Source organism: Protomyctophum bolini, assembly GCF_963924005.1.
Source record: "Protomyctophum bolini genome assembly, chromosome: 19".
Taxonomy (NCBI): Eukaryota; Metazoa; Chordata; class Actinopteri; order Myctophiformes; family Myctophidae; genus Protomyctophum; species Protomyctophum bolini.
This window is the reverse complement of record NC_137880.1, coordinates 39,473,107-39,488,720: the sequence shown is the minus strand read 5'-3', so window position 1 is coordinate 39,488,720 and position 15,614 is coordinate 39,473,107. Positions and strand designations below refer to the sequence as shown.

General features: G+C 46.1%; 1 protein-coding gene across 3 annotated transcripts in view; it reads right to left on the bottom strand.

Annotated features, from left to right (window-relative positions):
* The window catches only part of vegfab (vascular endothelial growth factor Ab), a 24,275-nt gene extending 11,046 nt beyond the window's left edge, over positions 1-13,229 (bottom strand). For all 3 annotated transcript variants that reach the window (XM_080790257.1, XM_080790258.1, XM_080790259.1), the window contains exons 1-5: positions 12,541-13,229; positions 8,854-8,896; positions 4,767-4,963; positions 1,794-1,870; positions 154-186 (exon numbers count right to left, since the gene is read on the bottom strand). In XM_080790257.1, the coding sequence (XP_080646383.1) occupies positions 154-186; positions 1,794-1,870; positions 4,767-4,963; positions 8,854-8,896; positions 12,541-12,597 (407 nt within the window). In that variant the 5' untranslated portion in view covers positions 12,598-13,229. The remainder of the gene's footprint in view (positions 1-153; positions 187-1,793; positions 1,871-4,766; positions 4,964-8,853; positions 8,897-12,540) is intronic.
* Positions 13,230-15,614: the final 2,385 nt, after the last annotated feature.

Sequence of the window (15,614 nt, the reverse complement as noted above, 5' to 3'; positions counted from 1 at the left end):
ACGACTGATAGAAGGATGGAAGGGAGGCAGGGAGGGAGGGCTAGTTGGGTCGGGGAGTTAATGGCAGAACCAAAAAGAACATCTGAGATCTCTATCTGTTGTTGTTGTTGTGGTTACGTATATCCTCCAGACCCGATAAGAGAGAATACTCACTTTTCTGTCTGTTCTTTCGCTTCTTTCTTTGGCCTGAAAAAGACAAAAACACAAAAGAACAAAACAGCACATGAGCGTTACAACACACAGAATGACGCCGTTGCATTCCTGGAGAAGTGGAGGAGCATCTTAATTGATCTGTACAGTAGAGTACAGTAGAGTACAGTAGAGACAGACACAGCAAATCATCACGTCTCATCTTCCTTCACTTGGTAGCGCTGCCTGGAAGGACCCGCTGAAACTTGATTTGTTGGGAACGGCAAAGTCACGCACGCACGCACGCACGCACGTACGCACGCACGTGCGCATGCACACACGCACGCAGTCACACATGCAGTCACACATGCAGTCACACATGAACACACACACACACACACACACACACACACACACACACACACACACACACACAAGCAAACAGAGAACTCTGACAGGAAGTTATAGGAGATGTGTGTGTGTGTGTGTGTGTGTGTGTGTGTGTGTGTGTGGGGGGGGGGCATTGTGAATGAATGCATTCCACAGAGATAATCATTATACAGTAAATATACAGTAAGCAGTGGAGCTGCATTGGAACTGTTACTCTATATCTCCAGCTCCGCTCCCAGCCCAGATGCACCGTAACGCTCTTAACCCATGAAGACCTGAGGACTTCTACAAATGCCTTCTAAATCCTGACCGTTTTCTGACTGCAATGGGAAGTGCATTCCATAGTTTTGGAGCCAGAAGGGACCCAATTGTCCAGCCTCTCTTAACAGTGATTTAAGTTACTGTTATGTTATAGTATCTTCTTGCTACAATAAGTGTTGACTAGCGCTGCGTTCTGGAAGTAATCAATCAGTAATCAGGAAACAAAAGTGCCGTTTTGCCAAACTTTGACTGTGACAGAATTATACAGGGTGAATTTTAGGTGAATTTCAGGTTGACCTGACGAAGATCTGAGCGATGCATCCAAACGTTGTCATGTTTAACTTTACGCCCTGTTGATTATAAAGGCTTAAAGGATAATTCCATGCTAGAATGCTTTCTTATCTTTCTTTACCTTTCTTTGTAGTCGTTACGTCCCCACCAAAGAGGTCCAGGTGTTATTCTGTGCAAAAACTCCTTATTGGCTATTTTCCCTACCATAAGCCCTCAATGAATTGCATTGCATTGAATGGGAATTGAATGGGGCTATGGGGTGTTATGCTAATTCGCTTATTTCCATCGAAATAAGTAGTAAAGTGTGCCGCTTGGGATATTATTTACATAATGAAGAGAGGATTTATACAAAGAAATTATCATTTTGAGCGATGGAAATAAGCGAATTAGCACAACACCCCATATAGCCCCATTCAATTCCCATTGAATTCAATGCAATTCATTGAGGGCTTATGTTAGGGGAAATAGCCAAAAAGGAGCTTTTGCACAAAATAACACCTGGACCTCTTTGGTGGGGACGTAACAACTACAAAGAAAGGTAAGAGTATTAAAGGTATTTAGTATGGAATTCTCCTTTAAACTGTCTGTCCGTCCTCCATCTCACATCATTCTGTATGTATGTGTATGCGTGTTGCTCATAGGCGTGTGTGTGTGCGTGCGTGCATGCATGCATGTTTGTGCGTGTGCGTATATGTACGTGCGCACTGCTCATAGCTTCTTACCTGCACTCACATGCGCTGTGCTCTGAGAAGCTCATGAAAATATCATTTTGTTGCCTCTGAGGTTTTATTCTTTTAATCTGTAAAAAAAAACACACACACAAAAGAAAGGACATCAATTAATAATGATTCAGTCAAATTCACCACGTTGCAAATATGTAGGCCTGTGTATAATTATGTAAATGCAAATATGTAATTTCATGACCAGCATGGAAACCCTGAGGGTTTCCATGGACAGGGCTAGGGGTAGGGGGTTAGGGGATAGCATGGAAACCCTGACTATACAGGGCTAGGGGTAGGGGGTAAAGGGTAGGGGGTTAGGGGATAGCATGGAAACCCTGACTATACAAACACTAATTCATGGAAACCCTGACTATACAAACACTAATTCCAGATTAGAAGACGTAATTAGGGAGTTATTAACTTATCCCATATGGGATGGGCCAAAGTGGCATGACACGAAAATAAAAATTTCATTCATTCATTCATTCATTTCATTCATATTAACGAGCCTCGTTAGGTAACACCAGACTAAAGGCGATCACTAGAGGTCCATAGAGGTCCACAGCGAGGCCGGACACACAAACAGGCAACACAAAGACTGTTTTCACACCCAGACACTTAGTACGCGACCACCAAGAAATAGCACATATATAGGGTACCTCCATGGTGACGTTGTAGCTGGCGGTGGGCTATAGGGTTAGGGTTAGTGGGTAAGGGGTTTAGGGTTAGGGTACCTCCATGGTAACGTTGTAGCTGGCCGTGGGCTATAGGGTTATAGGGTTAGTGGGTAAGGGGTTTAGGGTTAGGGTACCTCCATGGTAACGTTGTAGCTGGCCGTGGGCTATAGGGTTAGGGTTAGTGGGTAGGGGTAGTGGGTAAGGGGTTAGGGGTAGTGGGTAAAGGGTAAGGGGTTTAGGGTTAGGGTACCTCCATAGTGACGTTGTAGCTGGCGGTGGGCTATAGGGTTAGGGGTAGTGGGTAGTGGGTAAGGGGTAAAGGGTAAAGGGTAAGGGGTTTAGGGTTAGGGTACCTCCATAGTGACGTTGTAGCTGGCGGTGGGCTATAGGGTTAGGGGTTAGGGTTAGTGGGTAAGGGGTTAGGGGTAGTGGGTAAAGGGTTAGGGGTAAGGGGTAGTGGGTAAGGGGTTTAGGGTTAGGGTACCTCCATGGTAACGTTGTAGCTGGCCGTGGGCTATAGGGTTATAGGGTTAGTGGGTAAGGGGTTTAGGGTTAGGGTACCTCCATGGTAACGTTGTAGCTGGCCGTGGGCTATAGGGTTAGGGTTAGTGGGTAGGGGTAGTGGGTAAGGGGTTAGGGGTAGTGGGTAAAGGGTAAGGGGTTTAGGGTTAGGGTACCTCCATAGTGACGTTGTAGCTGGCGGTGGGCTATAGGGTTAGGGGTAGTGGGTAGTGGGTAAGGGGTAAAGGGTAAAGGGTAAGGGGTTTAGGGTTAGGGTACCTCCATAGTGACGTTGTAGCTGGCGGTGGGCTATAGGGTTAGGGGTTAGGGTTAGTGGGTAAGGGGTTAGGGGTAGTGGGTAAAGGGTTAGGGGTAAGGGGTAGTGGGTAAGGGGTTTAGGGTTAGGGTACCTCCATGGTGACGTTGTAGCTGGCAGTGGGCTATAGGGTTAAAGGTAGTGGGTAAAGTGTTAGGGGTAGTGGGTTTAGGGTTAGGGTAAAGGGTAAGGGGTTAGTGTTAGAGCCATTTTCTATTTATGATAATTTGCATTTATTCAGATTCTATTTATTGCCTGCTATATGTATTGTTTATTTTGTGGTCATTTAAATTATAATTAAGCTATGAATTTGACGGACTGAATGGAGGTTTCCCCTCCCCTTTTGTGAAATGATTTGTATAGGTGCTAGGCACCTGATCACATATAGGTGACTCCCTGCTGGGAGAGAAGGTAGAATGGACTCCCTGCTGGGAGAGAATGTGATAGACGGGGAAGCGTCACAGTTTGTTGACCGCGCCTCACAGGCTCTTTTTGTTTATTTGAATACAAAGTTTATGTTATAAGAAGGAGAAATAAATATGATTTGTTCTGACAAAACAAGCCGATCTCCATGAGTATTTTGAATCAAGAAGAGAGGCGACGCGAGTAATATAACAACAATAGACTGCAACACCACCCCGACCAACAGTGGCCTTATTTGTTTGTTAAGAAAGGCCACGATAGTTAGGGGTAGAGGGTAAAGGGTAAGGGGTTTAGGGTTAGGGTACCTCCATAGTGACGTTGTAGCTGGCGGTGGGCTATAGGGTTAGGGGTAGTGGGTAGGGGGTAGTGGGTAGTGGGTAGGGGGTAAAGGGTAAAGGGTAAGGGGTTTAGGGTTAGGGTACCTCCATAGTGACGTTGTAGCTGGCAGTGGGCTATAGGGTTAGAGGTAGTGGGTAAAGTGTTAGGGGTAGTGGGTAGGGGGTTTAGGGTTAGGGTAAAGGGTAAGGGGTTAGGGGTAGAGGGTAAAGGGTAAGGGGTTTAGGGTTAGGGTACCTCCATAGTGACGTTGTAGCTGGCAGTGGGCTATAGGGTTAGAGGTAGTGGGTAAAGTGTTAGGGGTAGTGGGTAGGGGGTTTAGGGTTAGGGTAAAGGGTAAGGGGTTAGGGGTAGAGGGTAAAGGGTAAGGGGTTTAGGGTTAGGGTACCTCCATGGTGACGTTGTAGCTGGCGGTGGGCTATAGGGTTAGGGGTAAGGCGTTAGGGGTAAGGGGTAGGGGGTTTAGGGTACCTCCATGGTGACGTTGTAGCTGGCGGTGGGCTATAGGGTTAGGGGTTAGGGGTAGTGGGTAGGGGGTAGTGGGTAAGGGGTTTAGGGTACCTCCATAGTGACGTTGTAGCTGGCGGTGGGCTATAGGGTTAGGGGTTAGGGGTAGTGGGTAGGGGGTAGTGGGTAAGGGGTTTAGGGTACCTCCATAGTGACGTTGTAGCTGGCGGTGGGCTATAGGGGTAGGGGTAGTGGGTAAGGGGTTTAGGGTACCTCCATGGTGACGTTGTAGCTGGCGGTGGGCGTGCACTGCAGCATCTCGTCGTTGCAGCAGCCGGCGCAGCGGGTCAGAACCACACAGGACGGGATGTGGATGTGCTCCACCTCCTCAGGATACTCCCCCAGAACCTCCACCAGCAGCTCCCTGGGGCGGCACAGGGACCGGTTATACACCTCCATGAAGGGGATCACTGTGGGAGAGAGACTATGGGTCACTATGGGAGAGAGAGAGAGGTTAGACACCTCCATGAAGGGGATCACTGTGGGAGAGAGACTACGGGTCACTATGGGAGAGAGAGAGAGACCTCCATGAAGGGGATCACTGTGGGAGAGAGACTATGGGTCACTATGGGAGAGAGAGAGAGACCTCCATGAAGGGGATCACTGTGGGAGAGAGACTATGGGTCACTATGGGAGAGAGAGAGAGACCTCCATGAAGGGGATCACTGTGGGAGAGAGACTATGGGTCACTATGGGAGAGAGAGAGAGGTTATACACCTCCATGAAGGGGATCACTGTGGGAGAGAGACTATGGGTCACTATGGGAGAGATAGAGAGAGAGAGAGAGAGAGAGAGAGAGAGAGAGAGAGAGAGAGACACCTCCATGAAGGGGATCACTGTGGGAGAGAGACTATGGGTCACTAGTGTGCAAAAAACATGCAGTAATCCTGGTCTCTATACTGCCTCCCCCTGGCCAGCCGGGGCGCCTGATGGAGGGGAAAGGAACTGGTCGGAATAACGTGTTCCTTCCGCGCTACGTCCAACCAGGGAAACTCCCCCCTGTCAGGTTGTAAAGGAGCAACTTGGACACTCAGGCATGAAGGAAGCATGAGTTCAAGTCCGTTGCTCTCCCCTTGTCCCCCATATATGGGGACTAGGTTGGTCTCCCCTTGTCCCCCATATATGGGGACTAGGTTGGTCTCCCCTTGTCCCCCATATATGGGGACTAGGTTGCTCTCCCCTTGTCCCCCATATATGGGGACTAGGTTGGTCTCCCCTTGTCCCCCATGTATGGGGACTAGGTTGGTCTCCCCTTGTCCCCCATATATGGGGACTAGGTTGGTCTCCCCTTGTCCCCCATATATGGGGACTAGATTGGTCTCCCCTTGTCCCCCATATATGGGGACTAGGTTGGTCTTTGTCCCCCATATATGGGGACTAGGTTGGTCTCCCCTTGTCCCCCATATATGGGGACTAGATTGGTCTCCCCTTGTCCCCCATATATGGGGACTAGATTGGTCTCCCCTTGTCCCCCATATATGGGGACTAGGTTGGTCTTTGTCCCCCATATATGGGGACTAGGTTGGTCTCCCCTTGTCCCCCATGGGGACTAGATTGGTCTCCCCTTGTCCCCCATATATGGGGACTAGGTTGCTCTCCCCTTGTCCCCCATATATGGGGACTAGGTTGGTCTTTGTCCCCCATATATGGGGACTAGGTTGGTCTCCCCTTGTCCCCCATATATGGGGACTATGTTGCTCTCCCCTTGTCCCCCATATATGGGGACTAGGTTGGTGGAGGGTGTGTAGAGCCCAGGATCACATTAGATGATTGACACAGGGGTGAAAAATGGGTTACAAAATCGTGGGATAAAGAAATATATTAAAGAAATATATATATGGTGGTCCTCTCCGTGGATCCTGCAGAATAACTAAAGGACAAAAGGTTGAAGACAGATCAGTGTTTAAGGCCTCATATAATCCCTTCACTTTTCCCCTACTCCCTAAAACTCCATCTCCACTATCTCTCTATCTCTCTCTCTCTCTCTCTCTCTGGATGTTTCAAGCGGCTTCGTGTGCAGTTATTGAGAAAGACAAGGACAAACCATGACTTAGAGACCCCCCCACCCCACAGAGGGCTCTCTTTCAGCCAAAACAAACAGCACTGCACGAAACAATACCACAGAGTTCAGCTTCTGATTGTCCCAACAGCCTCAGCCTGTTGAGCAACACGGGGAGAGAGAGAGAGAGAGGGGGAGAGAGAGAGAGAGAGAGAGAGAGAGAGAGAGAGAGAGAGAGAGAGACATTCCTTTCTATGGAAGAAAACAAACGATATAAATATATATATAAACCATCATGTCCTCCACACAGTAATGCACAATCTATGCATGTAAAGGGTGCGTGCATGTGTGTGTGAGTAAGTGTAATACACAATCTATGTAAAGGTGTGTGGATGTGTGTGAATGGGTGAATGTAGTAATACACAATCTATGAAAAGGTGTGTGAATGGGTGAATGTAGTAATGCACAATCTATGTAAAGGTGTGTGAATGGGTGAATGTAGTAATGCACAATCTATGTAAAGGTGTGTGAATGGGTGAATGTAGTAATGCACAATCTATGTAAAGGTGTGTGGATGTGTGTGAATGGGTGAATGTAGTAATGCACAATCTATGTAAAGGTGTGTGAATGGGTGAATGTAGTAATGCACAATATATGTAAAGGTGTGTGAATGGGTGAATGTAGTAATGCACAATCTATGTAAAGGTGTGTGAATGTGTGTGTGAATGGGTGAATGTAATGCACACTCTATGTAAAGGTGTGTGAATGGGTGAATGTAGTCTAATGCACAATCTATGTAAAGGTGTGTGAATGGGTGAATGCAATGCACAATCTATGTAAAGGTGTGTGAATGGGTGAATGTAGTAATGCACAATCTATGTAAAGGTGTGTGGATGTGTGTGAATGGGTGAATGTAGTAATGCACAATCTATGTAAAGGTGTGTGAATGGGTGAATGTAGTAATGCACAATATATGTAAAGGTGTGTGAATGGGTGAATGTAGTAATGCACAATCTATGTAAAGGTGTGTGAATGTGTGTGTGAATGGGTGAATGTAATGCACACTCTATGTAAAGGTGTGTGAATGGGTGAATGTAGTCTAATGCACAATCTATGTAAAGGTGTGTGAATGGGTGAATGCAATGCACAATCTATGTAAAGGTGTGTGAATGGGTGACTGTAGTAATGCACAATCTATGTAAAGGTGTGTGAATGGGTGAATGTAATGCACAATCTATGTAAAGGTGTGTGAATGGGTGAATGTAATGCACAATCTATGTAAAGGTGTGTGAATGGGTGAATGTAATGCACAATCTATGTAAAGGTGTGTGAATGGGTGAATGTAATGCACACTCTATGTAAAGGTGTGTGAATGGGTGAATGTAATGCACAATCTATGTAAAGGTGTGTGAATGGGTGAATGTAATGCACAATCTATGTACAGGTGTGTGAATGGGTGAATGTAATGCACAATCTATGTAAAGGTGTGTGAATGGGTGAATGTAGTAATGCACAATCTATGTAAAGGTGTGTGAATGGGTGAATGTAGTAATGCACAATCTATGTAAAGGTGTGTGGATGTGTGTGAATGGGTGAATGTAGTAATGCACAATCTATGTAAAGGTGTGTGAATGGGTGAATGTAGTAATGCACAATATATGTAAAGGTGTGTGAATGGGTGAATGTAGTAATGCACAATCTATGTGTAATAAAGTGCTTTGGATAAAAGTGCTTTATAGATGACATTTCTACCATTATCAAAGTATTCTGAGACTGTGTTAAACCCACTATGTGACAATTAAGCCTCGACCATTTCTATATGCATTTGATGTATTGATGCTTACTGTATAAATCGCTCTGGTATAAAAGAGCGTCTGCTAAATGCCCAAACTGTAAATTGAATATTGAATATTGTGAATTGGAGAGGGTTTTTGTGCTGAGGGGGGGGGGGGGGGGGGGAGACAACCCGAGATGGGAAAAACATGAAGTGCACTTTTCGTCCAGCAGGCGGCGACAACGCTACTACGATGAGTGTCACGGTGAACATGCTATAGTTGGCAGGTTGCCATGGAGACCAGATGATACAACGCATTCTGTCTGTCTGTCTGTCTGTGTGTGTGTGTGTGTGTGTGTGTGTGTGTGTGTGTGTGTGTGTGTGTGTGTGTGTGTGTGTGTGTGTGTGTGTGTGTGTGTGTGTGTGTGTGTGTGTGTGTGTGTGTGTGTGTGTGCGTGCGTGTGTGTGTGTGTGTGTGCGTGCGCGGCTGTGTGTGTGTGTGTGTGTGTGTGTGTGTGACAACGTACCATGGTGAGGTCCTCCATACTCCCTCTGTGGTATGTGAGCACTCTGTGAACACAAGGAAACACACACACGTTACATTGATGCACATGCACACACATGCACATGCACACACACACACACACACACACACACACACACACACACACGCACACACGCACACACACACACACACACACACACACACACACACACGCATACATGCTTAAAGGGGGCATGCTTAAAGCAAACATTAAAAGTCCATAGACCATAGGCTGCCACGTGACTTCATGTCTGAAAACCCTGACAAAAAGGAAAAATAAATCACACCCATGTAAAGTGAGGGACGCTCTCATCATCACAGACACTATGATGGAATGTGACGTTTGTGTGTAAGACGAAGAACGCACAGTAAGTACTATAGCTGAAGAGACTCCTCCTCCTCCTCTGATGATGATGAAGATGATTGACGGGTTTCAGGTCCATTCATAAATGTAGTCTAATTGTTGTTGGCATTAACAAGCTTAACGAGGGGGGGGGGGGGGGGGGGGGCAGTCACCAGTCCAACCACAACGGATTCTGACATGTTTCCAATATAGCTACAACCCTGTGTCTGTCTGCCCCGATCTCTCTCTCTCGCTCTCTCTCTCTTGCACGCACGCACACAAGGGGAGAGAGAGAGAGAGAGAGAGAGAGAGAGAGAGAGAGAGAGAGAGAGAGAGAGAGAGAGAGAGAGAGAGAGAGAGAGAGAGAGAGAGAGAGAGAGAGAGACAGAGAGAGAGAGAGAGAGAGAGAGAGAGAGAGAGAGAGAGACAGCTTCAGGCAGTGAACAATATAAAGTAAGACTGTTATCAACTGACTGGCTGCTGACATCACAGTTTAGTAAAGCTGTCATTGGCCAATAGTTTAGTAAAGCTGTCATTGGTCAATAGTTTAGTAAAGCCGTCATTGGCCAATAGTTTAGTAAAGCTAGCTGTCATTGGTCAATAGTTTAGTAAAGCTGTCATTGGCCAATAGTTTAGTAAAGCTGTCATTGGCCAATAGTTTAGTAAAGCTGTCATTGGCCAATAGTTTAGTAAAGCTGGACACACACACAGTGTGTTGGACTGTTTCAATTCAGCATCATAGAGTTAGTCTGTAGTGTGTTGGACTGTTTCAATTCAGCGTCATAGAGTTAGTCTGTAGTGTGTTGGGACTGTTTCAATTCAGCATCAGAGAGTTAGTCTGTAGTGTGTTGGACTGTTTCAATTCAGCATCAGAGAGTTAGTCTGTAGTGTGTTGGACTGTTTCAATTCAGCGTCAGAGAGTTAGTCTGTAGTGTGTTGGGACTGTTTCAATTCAGCATCAGAGAGTTAGTCTGTAGTGTGTTGGACTGTTTCAATACAGCAACATAGTTAGTCTGTAGTGTGTTGGACTGTTTCAATTCAGCTTCAGAGAGTTAGTCTGTAGTGTGTTGGGACTGTTTCAATTCAGCATCAGAGAGTTAGTCTGTAGTGTGTTGGACTGTTTCAATACAGCATCATAGTTAGTCTGTAGTGTGTTAGACTGTTTCAATTCAGTCATCATAGAGTTGGTCTGTAGTGTGTTGGACTGTTTCAATTCAGCTTCAGAGAGTTAGTCTGTAGTTTGTTGGGACTGTTTCAATTCAGCTTCAGAGAGTTAGTCTGTAGTGTGTTGGGACTGTTTCAATTCAGCATCAGAGAGTTAGTCTGTAGTGTGTTGGACTGTTTTCAATTCAGCATCAGAGAGTTAGTCTGTAGTGTGTTGGACTGTTTCAATTCAGTCATCAGAGAGTTAGTCTGTAGTGTGTTGGGACTGTTTCAATTCAGCATCAGAGAGTTAGTCTGTAGTGTGTTGGACTGTTTCAATTCAGCATCAGAGAGTTAGTCTGTAGTGTGTTGGACTGTTTCAATTCAGCATCATAGAGTTAGTCTGTAGTGTGTTGGACTGTTTCAATTCAGCATCAGAGAGTTAGTCTGTAGTGTGTTGGGACTGTTTCAATTCAGCATCAGAGAGTTAGTCTGTAGTGTGTTGGACTGTTTCAATTCAGCATCAGAGAGTTAGTCTGTAGTGTGTTGGACTGTTTCAATTCAGCATCATAGAGTTAGTCTGTAGGCTATTGTGTTGGACTGTTTCAATTCAGCATCATAGAGTTAGTCTGTATTGTGTTAGACTGTTTCAATTCAGCATCATAGAGTTAGTCTGTATTGTGTTGGACTGTTTCAATTCAGCATCATAGAGTTAGTCTGTATTGTGTTAGACTGTTTCAATTCAGCATCATAGAGTTAGTCTGTAGTGTGTTGGACTGTTTCAATTCAGCATCAGAGAGTTAGTCTGTAGTGTGTTGGACTGTTTCAATTCAGCTTCAGAGAGTTGTTAGTCTGTATTGTGTTGGACTGTTTTAATTCAGCATCAGAGAGTTAGTCTGTAGTGTGTTGGACTGTTTCAATTCAGCATCAGAGAGTTAGTCTGTAGTGTGTTGGACTGTTTCAATTCAGCATCAGAGAGTTAGTCTGTATTGTGTTGGAATGTTTCAATTCAGCTTCAGAGAGTTAGTCTGTAGTGTGTTGGGACTGTTTCAATTCAGCATCATAGAGTTAGTCTGTAGTGTGTTGGGACTGTTTCAATTCAGTCATCATAGAGTTAGTCTGTAGTGTGTTGGGACTGTTTCAATTCAGCATCAGAGAGTTAGTCTGTAGTGTGCTGGAATGTTTCAATTCAGCATCAGAGAGTTAGTCTGTAGTGTGTTGGACTGTTTCAATACAGCATCATAGTTAGTCTGTAGTGTGTTAGACTGTTTCAATTCAGTCATCATAGAGTTAGTCTTTAGTGTGTTGGACTGTTTCAATTCAGCTTCAGAGAGTTAGTCTGTAGTTTGTTGGGACTGTTTCAATTCAGCTTCAGAGAGTTAGTCTGTAGTGTGTTGGACTGTTTCAATTCAGCTTCAGAGAGTTAGTCTGTTGGGACTGTTTCAATTCAGCATCAGAGAGTTAGTCTGTAGTGTGTTGGACTGTTTCAATTCAGCATCAGAGAGTTAGTCTGTAGTGTGTTGGGACTGTTTCAATTCAGCATCAAAGAGTTAGTCTGTAGTGTGTTGGGACTGTTTCACTAAATCATCCTTATTCTCCATTAAAAGGGACAGACAGCTAGACATTGACATAAGTGTGTGTGTGTGTGTGGGGGGGGGGGGGGGGGCACAAAGTGTCCACTGCGCCTTTAAAGCATAACGCTATGGCCAAGGTGCTTTACACACACACACACACACACACACACACACACACACACACACACACACACACACACACACACACACACACACACACACACACACACACACACACACACACACACACACACAATCACCACCCACGGTGCAGCTTTGCGTAATAATGGCTGCTTTTAAAAAGATCACCAACGGTCCAACGCGCTCTGCGTGTGTGTGTGTGTGTGTGTGTGCGCGCGTGCTGCGTGCTTCTTTCAAAACGTCAGCCTGCAATGACCTAGCCGGGGCGAGCGACAAGGACACGCACTATACTGACGCACACACACACACACACACACACACACACACACACACACACCGCACACATCACTGACACTTGGACCACATTTCGCAAACACACAGAGAGAGAGAGAGAGAGAGAGAGAGAGAGAGAGAGAGAGAGAGAGAGAGAGAGAGAATATCGCGACAGTGTGCCACTGACTCCACTCACCTTGACAGCAGCTGACAGCGTCAAAAACAACAGAGTCAAACTGTCAATAAAGTTCATGGTTGATAAAATACAAACCAACCAAAAACAAAAATATATATATCCCCAAAAAAATATCCAAAAGATGAACGTTTTAAAATCCAAGCAAGGCTTTTTGTTGTTTTGTTTCTATATATAATATAGTTATCAAAATATGAACGTCGATCTCTTGGGTTGGCTGATATGATTGATTATAATTCCTCCCCCGGAAAAATGACCACAGAACCAGAACCTTAAGGTGCTAGAAAGGAGGTCTCTGGACCGGGACCGGAACCGTATTACAGGACAAACGGCGCGGCGCTAGAAGTGCTGTAGAAGAACATACACTAATAATAATATTAATAATGATAATCCTCGTGGTAATAAACGGTAAGGATCCATGTTGGTCTTGCTCCATGCGCGTCCCGCCGCCGATAACAACAACAAACAATCAATCCTCTGCGCATTATAACAACAACAACAACTATAACTTCTTCTTCTTTAAGTGATATTTATAATCCTTTTTCCTCCGGTTCTCTCGTCTCAGCTGTTGCCGATGACCCTGCAGAGCGTGTCCAGGAACAGTAGGATCCAGGCGGCCAGGCTTCTCACATCGTTCCGGAGGAGCTGCGGTGGATCCGCCGTGGGAGCGAAGACATGCGGGGAGGAGACCCTCCACATCACGAGAGAAGGACCCCCGCCGGCATGGCGCGTGTGTTGTCGTGTATAGTGCGCGCGTTTGCGTGTGTGTGCGCGCGTGTGTCGATGTCTGTGTGTCCGGTGCGTGCGTATAATATACGTGCGGCCGGCGCGGGGTCCGTCTCCACACACACACACACACACGCGCACCGCGGCACACACACACGTCCACTGGACTGTCTGGATCAGAAACTTAGTTATAATCCTTCTCGTGCGCGCGCGTGCGTCGTAATAAGGTGTGCACGAATCCTCGTAAGATCCTCCGTTTGCGTTTTTTTTCTTTAAAAAAATAATATATATATCCGTTTTTTTTAAAGTGGAGAAAACTTTTCCCTCCTGCTGATCTTCTTCTTGTGGAGGCCGTCCGTTTCCTTCACGCTCACTATCTGACTGTGTGTGTGTGTGTGTGTGTGTCACAGTGTGTGTGTGTGTGTGTGTGTGTGTGTGTGTCAGTGTGCGTGTGTGTGCTGTCTGTCCGTTAGTGAGTCGTCCCTGCAGTCACAACCATGCAGCGGTTTAGGTCCAGCTCTGTTCGTGTGTGTGCGTTGTGTGCGTTGTGTGTGCGTTGTGTCCACTCTGCCTGGACTGGACAGACTGGACCGGCGCAGCGCGAGCCCCGCTCTGCCGGTCCGGGGCTACGCGCTCATTGGTGCTTCATTGGCTAGGTAGGTGTGTCCTCCTGTCTTGTGTGTGTGTGTGTGTGTGTGTGTGTGTGTGCGTGTGTGTGTGTGTGTGTGTGCGTGTGTGTGTGTGTGTGTGTGTGTGTGTGTGTGTGTGTGTGTGTGTGTTCTGTGGTGGTGTGTGTGTGTGTGCGTGTGAGTGCGCGCGGTGCGAGCGTGCCGTGGCGCACAGACAGACAGACAGACAGACACCTATATAATTATTATATCTTTGGGATTCCATTCCAAAAGCTAATCTACATAAGTTCACTAAACCAAATTGGCCTATACGTGATTTATTGTAATAATTGGCATCTGTTTAGATGTCAATTCAACTATAGAGTCAATTCAGCCTTAATTGGACATTTATTTAGCAGACGCTCGAGATGGACTTGGATCAACATTATGCTATTATTAGTCATATAGAATAGATTAAGCACAGTCTAGACAGACTGGTGGCTTCTCAAGGTGGGGTCCGGACTCCGGGGACCCCCCCGCGCGCAGGGACCCCTGGGGTCCTTGGGGGGGATTCCAGGGGGTCCTTGATAGAGGGAGGGGGGGGGGGGGGGGGGGGGGGTGTCTATACATGTTGCTCAGTCACAGCTCGTCACTGCATGATATTTCTGAATGGGCATTCTGGAGAAAAAGCATATATATAAAAAAAGATCCAATTTGAATTTATAAATTCAAATTGGATATATATATATATATTTTTTTAACACATCTTCACACATGTGTTCTATATAATAGGGACCATGCAGGGGGTCCGCGGACCACCAGATAATACAAATCAACGTGCATGCAGGGAGTGACTGATATAGGAAAGAGTTTTTGTCTGTCTGTGGGTGGCTGTGTGAACACACACGTAGCCTGTTGGACACTGTCCAACAGTCGGACAGGTGTGTGTGTGTGTGTGTGTGTGTGTGTGTGTGTGTGTGTGTGTGTGTGTGTGTGTCGTCTCTCACCGCCACTCTGCATCATGTGATGTGTGAGTGAGTGTGTGTCACTGCATGCGTGATGCGGGCGGCCGAGGCGAACAGACGCACGCGACTTTCCATGACAACCAACGAACGAACGACGCACACGCACGCACGCACGCACGCACGCAACGCGCCGCGCCATCGACCCTCCCCCGTAGTCTCGGAAACCCATGCGTGCAGGCTGGTCGGTGTGTGTGCGCGTGCGCGTCCCTATCGAATACATGCGCATATTAAATAATGTTTGATTTTAACTCTGAGTGAGATGGAAAAAATATGTAAAAAAAAGAAAGAAAATAAGGTAAATTGCCGTCTGTCAAATTGTCACCATTCAGTGAAATATATTAGCTTTTATTGTTTGTCTCCCTGTCAGAATAATGAATGAGCTCAAGACTGAAAGGTGTTCATTTCTTTTCATGAATGACTTTAGTGTTGTATAATGTAGGCTATAAAGCTCAGGCTGTATCATAATGCAACCTTTAATTGTGAAGACCAAATAATGCGGTTTATAATATGATCTTAATCTAAGCCGCATTGCATTGAATTCAAACACATCAAAACTGGTATAAACAAAAACCCAAATAATATGGTTTGTTGTTCCATATCGTCTGCAATGCATTCACTCTACAACCCTCAGCATGTCCCAGCGACGCCCTCTGCTGACCGGTTCGGTTACTGCATGCACATGCAGAGGAGCTTGTGCCAGGCAGGGCATGGTGGCATA